This window comes from Nannospalax galili, unplaced genomic scaffold (assembly GCF_000622305.1).
Source record: "Nannospalax galili isolate Female #2095 unplaced genomic scaffold, S.galili_v1.0 scaffold1354, whole genome shotgun sequence".
Lineage (NCBI taxonomy): Eukaryota > Metazoa > Chordata > Mammalia > Rodentia > Spalacidae > Nannospalax > Nannospalax galili.
Window position 1 is genome coordinate 418,264 of NW_008335784.1, and position 16,546 is coordinate 434,809.

Sequence of the window (16,546 nt, forward strand, 5' to 3'; positions counted from 1 at the left end):
GCTTAAGCTAGATTTCCCCCAAGAGAAATATAGAGGGGTGGGCTTCACTCTTCTAAAGTGTCATCTTACGGTGAAATTTGCTTTTCAACTTCCCAAAGTATCCTCTAAGATTAAAATACACGTTTTATGACTACCCACATCCCACCTGAATAGACATGATGACAACCCTTTATAAAAGGGCAGGAGAGCTCTGTGTTGTCACCTGCAGGAGGTACCTGGATACCCACTGCCTTGCTGACTAGGGCTGTAGAGGAAGCTGGAACATGCAGCCCACTCAGATCTCTTCACCAATCTTCCTGGAGTGGCCCTGCTTGCCTTCCTTTCATCAGTTTATGGAGAGCTTCACAGAGTGGGAAAAGTCATTTAACGAACTCAAAAGTCCTTGGATGCCTCAAAGCACTTAATCTGAGCAGTATATCACATTTCTAAAATCAACTTAGCATGTTTGAGATCCTCGTGATACTAACAGTGCTCTCAACTAAAATTCCAGGTCAATGTGTCAGCTATATTAACTAGTAAATAGGCCTAACACATGGTCAAAGGCAAGCTGTTTATTCTTAAAAGAATGCTAGTCTACATCTATATTATATTATGTTACTAAACTGTAAGGGAACCTAACATTAAATTTTTAAGATGTCGTCTACATAGACATCCGTTGACCCAATTTGCAGAAACCTATCCAAATGAAGAGCAAGTTTGCTGACGTGGTGGTTGAATTCTGGAAGTGCTTCAGCTCTGCCACCTACTGCAGAGGAAGAACTGCAGGTGACTCCATGAGGGACACATGCAGGTACCTGGAACGACATCACAGCACCATCAGCCCAAGGTCGAGGAGGTCAGTCTATAAAACCTCAGCTAGGCTACAGAAAACTTCTAGAGGAGTCTTAAAGATCAGAAGGAGGCTGCCTAACTATAAGTACTAAAATCTGGCAAATTATGAATCTAGACCATTCTAAAGTCCTTTTTTTGATTTAGCAAATAATCTTACTTTTCCATCCTAACAGCAGAAAGAATTTATTCTGTTTTTAGTCTGACTCTACAACAGCCCATTAAACTTTACTGGAGAAGACAGCCAAGCAGAGAGAATGTCAGCAACTTACTTTGAAGTCTTATACTTCTCCCTAATTGCTTGCTGGGGTCGACGGGGTATACTGAGGTATGCTTTGTGCAGCTCACTCAGGCAAGGCACGATTTCAGTTAATGAATAGCCTGTAAATGCAGCAAGGGCTTCTGGCTAATTGAAACAAAAGAAAAAAAATTGCTTCACATAACTTTGTAAGATATTAGAATATGAATATAACTTATTATAAGGTTAAGGGAACGAGTTTTCATATCAAAAAGAATCTATAATCACTTCCTTTAGAAATCTTAGGTAGGGACTATGAACAAAAACAGACAGAGTTCTAAATTGCTAGGTTTGCTCACATTGTATATTGGTAACTCTCAGTTTGGGTACAGATCACTTTCCTTGTTCCCTCAGGACTGGAACTTTTGCTGGTTCTTAAGGAATTTGTACAGGATATGAAATATTCTTAGTCAAAAGGAAGCATAAGAATATTGATTTAAGGCCAGTGAGATGACTTGGAGGTTAAAGTACTTGCTGCAGAAGTCTGAAAACCCAAGTTCAATCCCAGGAGTCCTTGATGGAAAGAAAGTTGTGCTCTGACCTGCATATGCACCCTTGTGTATACACACACACACACACACACACACACACACACACACACACACACAAGACCAGTACACATTTTAAAATTTAAATATTCATTTAGTATCCTAGAAAATAAAGTTCAACACCTTACTTCTTTTAGCACACGGGAGACTTCAGAACAAAATGTAAGGGCTTTTTCTGATCTAGTCAGCTTCTATGAGCAAGAGACAGCACTGACAGCCCTGTTCTCTGAAAGCACGGTGCAACCTTCTAACAGTCCTTATTGAACTTGAAGGATTGTTTTGTTTTGTTACAAAGGGAGAAGGTTGACATTTTTTTGAGTCAGAGTCTCCCTATGTGACCCAGGATAGCCTTGAACTCAAAAGCATTCTGCCTCCACCTCAAAAGTGCTGGGAACATAGATATGTACCATGCCTGACTAGGATCAACTTTTGTTTGATGTGGCCAGTGACCAATAAACCTCAAGGCCCTCCAAGCATAATTCCTTGTTATCTCTGCTCCCACAGGTGAAGTCATGGACTCAAAGTCATGACAGCTGTTCTGAAAGACTCAGAAGCAAGCTGTGGTCTGCTGTATAGACAACCAGTTATTATGAAACTCACTTGCCCTCATAAGACACATGTCCATTCTAAGCCTTGAATGTCCCTGAACAGATTTTACATAAGCTCTCATTTCACTTAGAAAGAAGAAAGGACCTTACCCAGAAGTGCCTGTTCACAGTATAGTTTGCCAGGCAATAAGCCGCCGCAGCTATCAATGAAGGAAGATAGTTCAAGAATGGGTCAGCTTCAAGAAGACTCAGTTCTGCTACATACTAAGCACAAGAGAGGAAATCTCAATGGAGTTATAAATTTGGCCAAGGTCAAATTTGATTAAAGCTATAAGTAAACCTAGTAAGCCTAGAAATTTCAATGTAATCAATTATGCCTTCCTCTTCATTTAAAAGAATCTAGTGAGGAGCCCAGAAATGAAGTCAGACATATTTACCTCCTTGATAATTGGTCTGACTGTCCTTAAACAGTAAGATGTGTGTTCAGTACCCTAGTTTTGGGCCTATGCACATAGTATATGTGATAGGTTACTTTTCTTTTCTTATGCTAATAGTTCATCTTATGGTGGTTAGATTGGGTAGTATTGCTCTAGCATCTGGAATAGGAAGAGAGCCGTCAATGAAAAGGGAAAACTGTGACCATATTAAACCTTTTAATTCGTGAGGCAAATGAATACAGTTCACAAGCTAGAGCAATGCCAATGGAAACATATGACCAGAAGAAGACTGGAAAATTCATGTGGACATCATCATCACTCTTTGCAGAGCACACATATTATAGATATCCTGTACCATAATGACTGACAAGCATGTTGGCCAAATCAATACGTTAATGATTTCAACTAAACTTCTATAAGGCCAAATGACTGGATAATGCTTTGTTTCTTACTAAGCTAGAGTCAGATGAAAATCAAGTTCAACTGTATTCACTTTGTTCCCAAATTAAAAAGCAGTGCTTGCACATGGTCTGTATCCATGAAGGGAATGGTTTCCAAGCTTAAATCTCTTCAGTAGTTGAGTGGTTTAGGTGAACTGTGACTGCCAAGTGTAGTCAATAGTAATGTCTTATAACCTGGTGTCATAGTCCTTAAATTGTCTCCCATTGCTACAAAGGTTTACTGGGTTTAAGATGGAAAACTGGAAAGGAGCATCTGAAGGACAGTAGAGACAGGTGACTTTTTAGCCCTGGGGCTATCAGATATTCCTGGAAAACTATGCGGCATACCTTGGCCAAGTTCTCGGTTCTGATGCACACCCCTTGCCGCCTTAAGTACTGCAGGAGAAACTGGTTGGTGGTTGGAACTGTCAGATCAAAAGCTAGAACTTTCAGGAGCAGGTGTTCCATCCTTAACAGTTGTCGTTTTGTATATGTATCATCAGTTATGTAGACAAACTCGTCTACTTCAGGTGGGTATATCTCTTCATATTTCCTGGGAAAAGTAAAGAATTCTTAGAAAAAAAGTTTAGAACCCATGCCTCTATTTCCCATTTTTCTCAAGATAACCCTGTAGCCTTCTTCAGTTTAGTTCCCGGTTCCACTTAGATATCAGAGAATGGCACAGAGCTATAAAAATATTAGGAGCTTCTTTTGACTCAAAGTGAGTATTACAGGCTATGTTATACCAGTTGCTTAGAGTAATGATTGAAACCATTCCAACCAAGAGTTGTAGGCTGTGACATCTGAAACACTGAATGGTTTAAAAAGACAGAGATGACATATGTACTCCTGGTAGTTCTCTAGACACCAAATTGTTTTGTGGAAAAGAATGTTATGATAAACCCAATAACAGAAAATAAAAACTCCACAGGCCTTTGCTTTTTTTCCTTTAGATTATGTTCAACATTCCCTATTGAATTAGCAAATGATGCTGGCCAAAGAAAGATAATGACATAATTTCACTGTTATCATTTCTTTCCTTCTGCTGTTTTCTTTCTTTAAGGAAATATTAGCATGTTTTCACACCTTAGTATCTAAAATAGTCAAGACCCAAAGAATAGAAACTAGCATTCAGCCACAGGTCACTGAAGCCAGTTCAACCACAATCCAGCTTTCCTTTCCCACACAATTAGGTATTGTTATAAATCACTGACAAGAACAGGAACCAGCTAAAACCATTTATTCAGTGGACGAAATGAATAAACTGTGTTATTAGGTTTTGTTTTCTAGATCATGAGGAGAGCTTTTATAAAATAAAAATCTCCTTAAACAGGATTTCTACCTGTATCAGAACTCAACCAAAAGACTACACTGCAAAATAGTTACATTAGATCCTGAATTTGAGCTGATAGCTGCTTTAGTTATGATATTGAACTTATGGCTATAAATTTTAAACATCTGAATTGGAAAGTGATTATGTGGGCAAGATTCAGTTTCTCAGTTAATTCTGCAAGGGACGAAGATCTTTTAACAAAAAAGAAGCATGAATCATTTTAATTACAAGCATCACATTTCTTCAATAAATAGAGGGAAAAAATCAAGTGTTTTGACAGGTGGCATTTCACATGATTCAAGCTGAAAGAACGCTTACGAAGCGAGAAGAATAGCTGCTGTCCCAACAAGCTGCAATTTCCCTCTCAGAACAGACATGCAGGAAAGAAACCTGTCCAGGAAGTTGACAGCCAGGTACAGAGTCTCTGTGCGAAGTTTATATTCTTCCCCAACCTCTACCAGCCAGTCCACCAGGATGGCACGCATGTCCTCAGTGATGTCCGGCTGCTTCCGCATGTAGTGGGCCTTGGGTCTATGTCTTACCTGGTGGAGGAAATAATTTGGATATTCAAATCACTGCACTATCAAAAAGATCATTCCTTGGTATTGTTTCTATTTTAAAAGAAATCTCAAGAGCAAAGATTAGGAGGAAACTGATTCTAAGCCAAATAAACCTTTATCACTATAAGGAAGAGACTACAAGATTCTGGTTCTATCATATAATAAGCCAGTTCAGAGGAGGAAAATAGCAAGGTGTGCCAATCCTGAGTGTGAAACACTTAGTATGTGGATACTTTAAATCATACAGAAAGCATTCACATGATTGCCGCTCAACATCAGGTTGGGTGTCCCTCATCCCAAGTACGTGGGATCAGAGTGCTTCTTTTCTGATGTGGAGGGTCCCATGTACATAGTGAGACCCAAGTCTAAGCACACATTGATTTATGTTTCATCTCTGCCTTCAACATACAGCTTGAAGGTCATTTGATTCAATACTTTTAATAATCTTGTACATGAAACATAGTTTCACTCGTGGGATTTTCCATGTGTGACAGCAGGCCAATGCTTAAAAAAGGTTCAGATTTTGGAGCAGTTCAGATTCAGGACTGTCAAATTCATCAAACTCATGAGAGCAACATTTTCATATTTCATTCGTTTAGATGCCACATTAGTGCCATTCACTAGTGGTTGTGGCTAAGAACTTGTGATATAAAGAGCTTAAGATCTGGATATTGAAGTAGAAGTTGGGCAAACTCACTTCAGATTCTCTAAGGTACTGATGAATTTCTTCAGCATATTCAGTTACATTAATCACATCTGAGCCAAAATCCGATGCCTCTTCAGACCGGGAATGGATAGCTGAGTCTACCAGCATCGGGGAAACTGGAGAGGTTCAACATAGGCAGATAAGTCATTTCATGTAATGACTCACCACATCCACTCACCCTCACAGGCAGCTGTGAATTCAGTCATCACTTGGTGTTTCTCTCTTGCCAGTTACTCTTTATTGAAACTGCAGAGGGTTTGTGAACACAGGGCACCAGCAGCCACAGGGGAGTCTGATTACCTGTATTGAAATCCAGCAGGAAGTGGAGGTCTGACTTGAGCATGCTGGTGTCCACTTCATACACATCCTCAAAGACTATTCCCTCTCTCCCTGGGTAGCTGTCTCGGTCCCCCTGTTCAGGCTCATCCATGTAGATATCAAATCCATGCTTGGCTGGCTCCTGGATGCCACAGTCAGAGAGTACTTTTTTCCCAGCTGGAGGGAAGACATTTTCCAATCCAGAAAAACACCTGATTGTTGTGATCTCCTTAAGAAAAAAACAAAACAACACCACAAGAAAATGGGTGCATAGCTTGTTAGGCATCATCAAATGTGAGCAACGTGAGCCTGTGTCACACAATCCAGCAGCTTGGGAAGGTGAGAGCAAATTCAAAGTAGAAGTATCTACACTGGCATCTAGTCTAGAGAATGAACCATTGAAAGGATGGCTTTCCCTTTACTTTTGTCTGTGTTTGACAGATGAAATAGTTCTGCCTAAAATCTGTCATCTTTCTTACACAGATATTAAAGGGAATTCAAGATGTAAAAAGAAGAAAAGCTATACCTCTCCTACAAAATACGTGAGAGGGAAATTGCAAATTGGCCTTTATGCTTCTAGCATTTTGCAAGATTTTACAAGAACTCAGAGCAGGGCTTGGTGGTGCACCCTTTAATCCCAGCACTTACTTGGGAGACAGAGGCAGGTGGATCTCTGAGAGATTCAGGCCAGCCTGGTCTACGTAGTGAGACAGGGCTATAGGGAGCCCTGTCTCAAAAAGACAAACAAACTAATTAATTAAAAATAAAAATAACTCAGCATAGTTCTTGATAATGGGCTATTGAATCCCTCTAGCCCTTCTCCTTAAATAGCTAACTTTTAGTTGCAAGCTCCCACAAAGCTTCCATTTCACGCCCAGTTCTTTGGAAACATGATGATTCTGGAAATCCATACTACTAAATGCTCTTACAAGATATAAAATCTTTTTTGTATAACAGAACATAATTACTCAGGAACATTTCTCAAATCATTTCTTTTCTATATTCTTTTTTATGTGTATGAATATAGGGCCTGCCTATATGTAAGTGCACCAGTGTTATGCAATGCCTGCAGAGGAATTGGGTCCCCTGGAACTGGAGTTATAGATGGTTGTTAGCTGCCTTGTGGGTGCTGGGAACTGAACCTGTGCCCTCTGCAAGAGCAGCTAGTAATCTTAACTGCTGAGCCATCTCTCCAGCCCCTACTTTTCTGTATTCTTATAGCAAGAATAATGGGAACAACTATGGTACTGCTGATGAGCAAGCACATGCATCAGACATCTAAGACAAGTCATGTGGATGTCATGAAAGTCAGGTCAGCCAGGACAGGCTTGGGAGATGGAATTTTATGTCTGTAAATGCTAGCTAGCACTATAAGCTATGTGAACAGCTTACTTATTTAATAATCTTGGTGACTTCTACTGAAGGTCAATTCCCAGTTCATATGTAGTTCCACAAATTTCCTTTCCATTAAGTGAGTTAAATTTATGGCTTATGTCCAATAAGAAAATATTTATGACACAGTATTCGAGAAAAAGTCCAAGGGGCCATGAAAGGGTACAATCACAAGATACAACCCAACAGTTATGACTCCATGTTACTGCCAGTGACTTCTGTTGTGTGTGCATGAGTGTGTGTGTGTGTGTGTGTGTGTGTGTGTGTGTGTGCAACTTATTCCTTAAACAGGTATTCACTGAGCATTTACTATGCCAGACTACTCTAGCTGCCTGGAGTTTGGCAGTGAACATAATGTTCAATCCAGAGACAAGGGATGCAAGGAAAGACAAACAAAAAAAGATACAGTAGGAGCAGAGCAGAGTAAGAGCGAGAACAAAGGCTGTGTAGGATAAGAACTCAGAGTAGATAAAGCCAGTTCATGGGGGTCTTCCCATGGGACATCTAACGGGTGGCTTTTGTGAAGAGAGGAAAGCCATGGAGAGATGTAAGGCAGAGGAGGGATGTGACTTGATGAGTATTGTAAAGGGAGCATTCTGTGTATGTACAGGTGGAGACAATAAGATCAGAGTGAAATAGCCAATTATGGAACTTATGCAAATTCTATGTGAGACATAAAGACATTTGAACCAGAGTAGTAGCAGAAAAACATAAGAAGGAAGAGATTAGACACATATTCAAGGTACAACTAGTAATATGATCTTCAGTAGATCAGATGAGAGAGAAAGTCAAGGATGACAAAGACTTCAAGGCTGATAAAAAGGAGGATAGATATTCTATTTTCAAAGATGAAAATCTGGGAAATAACAATTGGAAATAGGGAGAAGGGCTGGAGTTTAGTTTTGTGTAAGTACCAGGCACCTATTGATAAGATCCAAGTGAAGATGTCAAACAGGCTGGTGGATGCATGAGCCTGCATTATAATTCAGAGGGCTAGGCTAGAGACAAAAAATGAAACTTTGGCATTTCTAGGAGACTTAAAGAAATTACAAAGGGAATGAGTCCAAGACCCTAACCAATAGTTAGTCATGGGAGGCCACAGCATAGCTGTACATGGTTATAATCTCTGCACTTGCGGTATAGAGGCAGGGAGGACCAAGAGTTCAAGATCATCCCCAGCAACATACTGGGTTTGAGGCAAACCAAGGTGACAGGAGTCTGTCTCAAAAAACAAAAGCTAGCCCTGGGTACTCTATCTTGCAGAGATTGCAGGCATCGTAAAGAAAAGCCAGGAAACTGAGGAGTGGCAATGAGCAGTGTGGAACATCTGGGGACAGTCCTAGTCTCCAAGCTGAACAAGAAGGAACTATTTCAAAGAAGCAAGAACAGCCATCTATGCGAGATGCTGCTGATAAATCAAAGGAGGAAAGAACTATGAATTGAGTGGAAAGGGAGCAAGAGAAGACCCAGAAACAGAGAGCATTCATCCAACAAATCTTTGTGTGCTCCCTTGGCCAGGCATGGCACTCTTGTAGGCACTAAGGATACCACAGAGAAGGTGACACTCCAAACTGTCACCCTGGTACAATGTGCATGCTATTGAGATAGACAACACTAAGATGTGTTGTATTGATGGGACAGGAGCTGCAAAGCTCTGTATAGCTGAAAGATTTGGAAGATGGAAAACAATTACAATGTATTTGTATTCCTATGGGTTTGATCAAGAAGAGAAGGGAAAACTGAAGAGAAAGGTTGTTAAAGAGGAACCCTTGAACATCTAAGAGGGTGTGAAGTACTATACACTTGTACAAGAGCTGGGACACACGGATCACAGGACAGAATGGAGATGGCAGGGTTATATGGCACAGAGACACATTTAATGTTCCAGTTGTAGGCCTGGTGTGGGATACAAACTTGTAATCACAGCACTGGAGAAGCTGAGATAAGTAGATCATGAGCTTGAGGCCAATTAGAACTATATAATGGGTTCGAAGACAGATTAGATTACAGTGGGATTAGAGACACTCTACTCCCTCTTCAGAAGTGAGAAAGACCCAGGAGAGTATGTTCTGGATGTTTCTACAGTTTTTGGAAAGTATGACATAGTCAACTTTTTCCTTAAAGGAGCAGAAATTGCATAGAATTAAAGCATGGAAGGCAGCAAGACAAATCAGTGGTCAAACGTGCTTGCTACCAAGCCTGATGATCTAATTCAATCCTCGGAACCCATAGGAGAAAGAAATATTGTGATCCAAAAGCTGTTCTTTGAATTACACATACTTACTGTGGCATGTGTGCTCATGGTCACATGTCATATGTACATAACACACACAATAATAATAATTAATTAATAAAATACAATTGTTTTAAAATCAAAATGAAAACAAAGCATAGTAAGTGGGAAGTCAGGAGGAAACGGGCTTCTAAGAAGACTGTGGAGGAGATAAGTGGAGAGGAAGTGCCAAGCAATGCTGCCAGGCACCAGGAGGGCCGATTGTGAACTTCAAATAAGGCCATTCAGCGTAGACACAGCTGCCAATTCATAAATACCAGGTCTTAGATCTGTAAGTTTAAGAAGTGAATACCGCTAAGCAAGTCAACATTATTAAAACTACTTTCACTCAACTGTCTCCAAGGCATTAAAAAGACCATTTTGGCATTTTCCCCTCCTATACAATCCCACCAAAAAGCAGTTGGCTGAAGAGGCAGCAGATGAGGAAGCTCTAAACAAACCTGTACCAAAAAACATCTCTTACCTCCTCATCTATAAACAGGAAGAGTTTGTGCCTACCTGCGTGACTGAACTCTTCTGACCATCAGGTTCCACAGACATGCAATACAAATTTGCAACATTCATTATCAGGGCTTATCTAACAACAGGCTGAGAGGGAAGGTGGGTTTTTTCTATCTCAAAAATTCATTCTTAAAAACAAAATTTTTAAGAATGAATTTTCCTCTGCGTTTAAGTGTCTAAATTTGTTTTCTCTCTTTAACAGGAAGTTCCTATAATCAGGTAAGAGCACAACTAATAAATTACCTGTTTGCTTGGCTGCTCTTTGTGCTAGAGATGTCTGCTCTGGAAAGCAATCTGTCTAAAGAAACCTTGTTTATCCTAACCTGATCCTGACCTACACACTATTCCCAGTGAACATAGCACAGGCTCTCCCAGGTTGCTTCAGGCTGACCTGGCTCACACTACATAACTTTCTGACCCAGGGGAACTCCAGTACTGTAGTCTTATTTCGAGTAATCAAATTTCTTTTCAGATGAACCCTTAAAGCATCTATACATGCTTAACCCAAACAGTTCCTAGACTTAATCCCAATCCAGGAAAAAATAACATCACAGAAAAATCATTGTTTCTATCTCAAAGGGGTGGATGATCTCGAGAAAATTTCTCTATATTTCACACTTTAGAGTGGTAATATTCAGGGGTAGTTGGAGTTACCCCTGTGAAAGAAAAGCACCCCCTAAACACACACACACACACACACACACACACACACACACACACTCATACACACACATCAAGAACAATTTTGTAAAAGTAACTGTGCCTGGAGAGCCATTCTCTACAGCATCTTTCTGGGTACTTTTGAATCATTACCTGGCCACAGGTTCGCCTGTACTGCTCATTCTCAGTCAGTACCCCTAGCACTGTTCTCTGTGGGGGATCCTGGCCCAGCTGAGCTCCGGTGAGCATCTGACAAGCATCGGGACCTCGGGCCACAGGAGGCAGAGCGACTCCATTCTTGGAACTGTTGCGACGCATTGCCTAGCACACCACAACCTGCTGCTATTGAGGAAAGAGAGACAAGTCAAGATTCGTCAACTCTCTGCATTTGGGGATCCAGGGACGCAGAGAATCTCTGGGAGGAAGAGCGCCAAGCCCCAGAATCACCACCAATTTCTAATCTTTCCAACAAACATTAAGGTTTTAAAAGGTTTTAAAAAGCAGTCAAAGCTGCTCTGAACCAAAACAGTGGTTTAAATTTCTCTGAGCTTTCATCCAACATCAGGCTAAAGGTTTCAAAGATCCTGCCAAAATCCCACATCCGGATTGTAAGCCCACATCAATTGGGGGGGCCAATTAAGCCCAATATCCCTGATCTTTCTTCCCATCTTCCTTGACCCCAAACAAAATCCAGGATTCCTGACGGCAGACAAGTGTGGCCCCTTCCCAAGTGACAAGCAGGATGCTTCTCACCAGCCAGAAGACCCCCAAACTTTCCTGGAACCACAGCAGGCCCTGCTCTTCACGGGGTTATTTCTCAATATGTTTGGAGCAATTAGCAAGTGCACAACGGGCCAGGCTAGGGGCAGCCGGGGCGCGGCAAGGCGGGGAGGGAGGGGACAGAGGTGTCCGGAGATTCCAGCCGGTCGCCAGGCTCCCAGCCGCCGCCGCCGCAGCGCTCACCACTAAGGCCTTTCAACCCGCCCGCGTCTGTTGACTCGGCCAATCAGCGGCCCGGGCCCCACGGGCTCGGCTTCCATGCCAACCGCCGCGAGCGTGCCCGTCCGGGCCGCATCGCCATGGTGACCGGCTCACCTGCAGCGCAGACGGGCGGGAAGCGCCGCGATCCTCCCGGCACTGCGGGGCACAGCCAACCGCGCAGCCCCGGCTCCGACGCCGCGCTGCCCCGGCCAGCCCCGAGGACCGCACGTCCGCACTCGCGCCTCCTTCCGGCCCGCGTCCCCGGAGGGTGGACCGCGGCCTGCCGGCCCGCCGAGACCACCCGGGAAGGGACTGTTCCTGGAGCCGGTTCCCCCAACAGCCGCGAACTCCTCCCGCCAACGTCTCCGGCGCGGCCCGCTCCCGAGAACCCTGGCTCGGGAGGGCGACGCGGGGTCCTCGGGCTGCGGCCGTGGCGTCCTCCCGGCCCGCCCGAGGGCGCGGCTCGCTCCCCTTCCTCACCTCCATCCTCCCGGGCAGTGGCCGGGGAGGGGTGGGGGGAGGCCCTGACCCTCGGCGTCTGGGGGCTGACCCTCATCGCGGGTCTCTGCCCATCAGAGCTCCCCAGGCCTGCCAGGTACCCTGAGTGTGGCCAGGCCAGGCGCGGTGGGAGAGATTTGGGGCACAAGGTTACAGGTGGTGCTCTAGGTCCCCACAAGAGATCTTCCCCAATTGCCTCCCACCGCCACCAGAAAGAGGAAGGAACGCGGGGCAGGCTGAGGCCTGGGTGTTGAGCACAGTGGAGATCACAGGTGGTGCTCTAGGTCCCCACAAGAGATCTTCCCCAATTTCCTCCCACCGCCACCAGGAAGAGGAAGGAACGCGGGGCAGGCTGAGGCCTGGGTGTTGAGCACAGTGGAGAGATTCTGAGCTGGGGTGAGGGCGCGGGTGACCTAGCCACATGTGAGGGAAAGTCCCTAGGATTGGGGTGGGGAGGATGTTCTTGACCAGGAAGGGGGTTCTGTGAATCTAAGCAATCCTTAAATCCAGCACATGCTGGAACTTGCAAAGGTGAAGTAATTGATTATTTTGGGGGAAAAATGTGCATATGTACACTCCCACATATACTCATGTATAACCTGTTACTGCTTTTGCATAAAAAGCAAAATTCCACCCCTAAATTCTCAAAGCAAACCGAAGTCCGTTCAGGCTTTAAGAAATGGTCATCAGTCTGCCTAAATATCTTACTATGTTCACCAGCAAACAGGTTGCTGCATGTGACTTTTCTCTATAAGTAGGAAGGATTCTCACAGTGTGGATTCAAAGACATCTGGTCGAGTCATATGTTAAGAGGTCTTTGAGAAGCATTTGGTCAATTCACTACTGCTTGCAGAAACTGTTCAATTTCAAACTAATTCCTGCATATTGCACCCTGTAATTCCTGTACCTCTGGGAGCATCGTGGTACTTTTGGAAATGTAGAGAGCCTTCCTCCACCTAGAAAATCACTTTTGTGATTTCTGTGGACACTGAAGGTCTCAGGAGCCAACTCCTTCTGGAACTGGACAGGAATTCTTCACAAGAGTCTGAGTGGTTTCAAAGTGGACAAGGTTTGCTCTGGATATTTGACCCCTCTCTGTGTTCCTTTTGATCTGATGAAGTCGGGAGGTGGGGTGGGGGGACGGAGCGCGCGCGCACACACACACACACCCTGCCCTTTTGATCCTTCTTTCCAGGACTAAAACTTAAGAAGGGCTTGGGAACCCCCTGGAAGGGAAGCTCCCAGCACCTGTGGAGCCAGTGCTTTGAACATGGGTGTTCCCGACTCCAATCTAGTTAGGACCCAAGGACCTACAGAGATGTCTGCAAAGACATCTATAAGGATGTTTAGGGTCTCTAGGTTCTCTTTACATAGATAGATGATAGACAGATCCTTTAATAATCAGCTCTCTCCATCCTGCAGGCGTCTCTCTCCAGGGTAAACAGATCGCACCTGCACCCTCCAGGCCTTGACTCCCCCAGCCTCATTCACCCTCCCATCTCCCCCTCCAGTCTCTCCTCCTAGCCTGGGTCCTGTCCCATTCCTTGTCTTGGCATCCCAGACACTTGGGGGAACCACCACTGCTTCTTCCTGATCCTTTGCATCCAGACCAACTCAGTTCCTCCCAGGTCCCCAGGAGCACTCTGGGCCTGGCCCCACCCTCACCTTCCTCTACTTCCCTGGGCCAGCCTCTTTCCTGGTCCTGGGCTGACCTTTCCTCTTCCTGATCCTTTGCATCCAGACCAACCCAGCTCCTCAGTGCAGTCCCCAGGAGCCGTTGGGGTGGCTTCCTGCCCCCAGCTATCTTTGCATCTCTTGGTGGCATACCCACCAAATGCCCTAGACCAGCATGTTTACTAGGCCAGGCTCACAGGCCAGTCCAACCCCCAATTTCCTGAGGCCAAAATCTTTCCTGGAGGATCCAGACCTTAGGAGAAAACCTGAGAGCATCTAATCTTCATCTGACTTGGGCCTCTGTGGGAACTCCTGAAGACAAAAGCAATCTGGCCACTCCAATATAAAAATCAAAGGAGAAAACCCGAAGCTTACAGGAACCAGCTTTTCATGACCAAAAAGTAAACCACAAAGACACATAAAGTTCACAAAAAGAAGCAGACCTAAACTTGAAGGCTTGAGTCTCACACAAGAATCAGAAACTACAGAAGAAATTCGCATGCCAAAATCACAGAGAAAAAAAATAACATGAAAAACCAAAATAACATATCCCCAACAAACACCAATAGTCCTCTAAAGAAGTACAATGAGAACCCCCTAGAGATAATGCAGGATATGGAACTCAAAAAAACAATTATAATCATGATAAAAGAATTCAGTGAATTTAAAGAACACACAAAAAAAGAAATCAAAGAACTGAGGAAGATAGGAATAAACTTCCGAATGAATTCAGAAAAGAGTTGGAAATATTGACGAATACTCAGGCTGAAATGAAGAAGTAAGTGAAACACTCAGTAAGCCAATTAGAAATGACAGGAAAAAGCCTCACCAATAGGATGAATGAAATGGAAAACAGAGCTATCAAGACTGGAAGATAAAGTGGACAAACTAGACCACTCAAGCAAAGATTATGAAAAATTTAAGAAATCACAAGAACGGCAAATGCAGGAATTGTGTGACACCATAAAAAGACCAAACTATTAATCATAGGCATACAGGAAGGAGAAGAATCCCAAGATAATGGCATGGACCAGATCGTCAACAAAATCGTGGAAGAAAATTTCCCAAAATTAAAGAAAGACATGCCCATACAAATACAAGAAGCATATAGAACACCAAACAGACAGGACCAAAAAAGAAACAATCCACACCACATCATAGTAAAAACACTAAACATACAAAACAAAGAAACAATACTGAAAGCTGCAAAAGAGAAACAAGTCACATATAAAGGAAAACCCACTAGGATTGCAGCTGACTTTTCAGTGCAAACTATGAAAGCCAGAGAGCCTGGACCAAAGTATTCTCAGTTTTAAATGACCACGGGTGCCAACCCAGAATACTATACCCAGCTAAATTGTCTATTATAGTCAAAGGGGAAAGAAAAATCTTCCATGATACAAATAGGCTGAAGGAATTCATATCCACAAACCTAGCCCTTCAGAGAGTTCTGGAAGCAATACAAAGAGCTGAGGAAAGGAATGACCCAAGGGGTTGTGGAAAGAAATCCAATGAAGGTATAACTGTGGAAAAGTACACCTATATCAAGAACATAAAGAGAAATGGAAATGACAGGATTCAATACCTATCTTTCATTAATAACTTTAAATATTAAAGGACTGAACTCCCCAGTCAAACAACAGACTAGGTGAATGGATTAAGAAACAAAACCAATCTTTATGTTGAGAAACAAACCCCATCTTTTTGTTGTCTGCAAGAAACTCATCTCACTTTCAAGGACAGACACTATTTTAAGGTGAAAGGATGGAAAAAAATATACCAAGTGAATGGTACTAAGAAAAAAGCAGGCATAGCAATTCTAATATCTGACAAAATAGACTTTAATCAGAAGAGATAAAGAGGACCACTTCATTCTGATCAAAGGAACAATAAATCAAGAAGATATTACAATCTGGAACATATATTCAACAAACTCTGGTACACCCAACTTCATAAAAACAATACTACAGGACTTTAAGACCAAGAATAATCCCAAATCAATAAGAGTGGGGGACTTCAATACCCACTGTCTCCATAAGATAGGTCAACAGGGCAGAGAGTAAACAGAAAGATATCTGAATTAAACAATACCATACATTTAACAGACATCTACCGAGTATTCCACCCAAGCACCAAAGGACATACTTTCTACTCAGCACCCCATGGAACCTTCTCCAAAATCAACTATACACTGAGGCACAAAACAAACCTCAAAAAATACAAAAAGATTTAGATAATTCCATGCATTCTATCACACCACAATGCAATAAAGCTTACAATCAACACCAGAAGAAACCCTAATCACCACATGAACACATGGAGATTAAACAACACACTCCTGAATGATGAATGGGTCAAAAGAGAAATTAAGAAAGAAACGTATTCCTGGAACTAAATGAAAAGGACAATATGACATAACAAAACCTCGGGGACATGCTGAAGGCAGTCCTTAGAGGGAAATTTATAGCTCTAAGTGCCTACATCAAAAAATCAGAAAGAACACAAATAAATGACTTAACATTGAAACTCAA

At 42.9% G+C, this 16,546-nt stretch overlaps 1 protein-coding gene across 1 annotated transcript; it reads right to left on the reverse strand.

The window, feature by feature from the left end:
• Positions 1-731: 731 nt before the first annotated feature.
• Ccna1 (cyclin A1) lies at positions 732-12,082 on the reverse strand. The gene is made up of 9 exons (XM_008830491.2): positions 11,958-12,082; positions 11,016-11,204; positions 5,999-6,245; positions 5,690-5,814; positions 4,751-4,974; positions 3,448-3,652; positions 2,373-2,486; positions 1,101-1,234; positions 732-794 (listed from the first exon to the last, which is right to left on the reverse strand). The coding sequence occupies exons 2-9, from the start codon at positions 11,178-11,180 to the stop codon at positions 743-745; spliced, it is 1,266 nt and encodes a 421-aa protein (XP_008828713.1). The 5' UTR covers positions 11,181-11,204; positions 11,958-12,082; the 3' UTR covers positions 732-742.
• Positions 12,083-16,546: the final 4,464 nt, after the last annotated feature.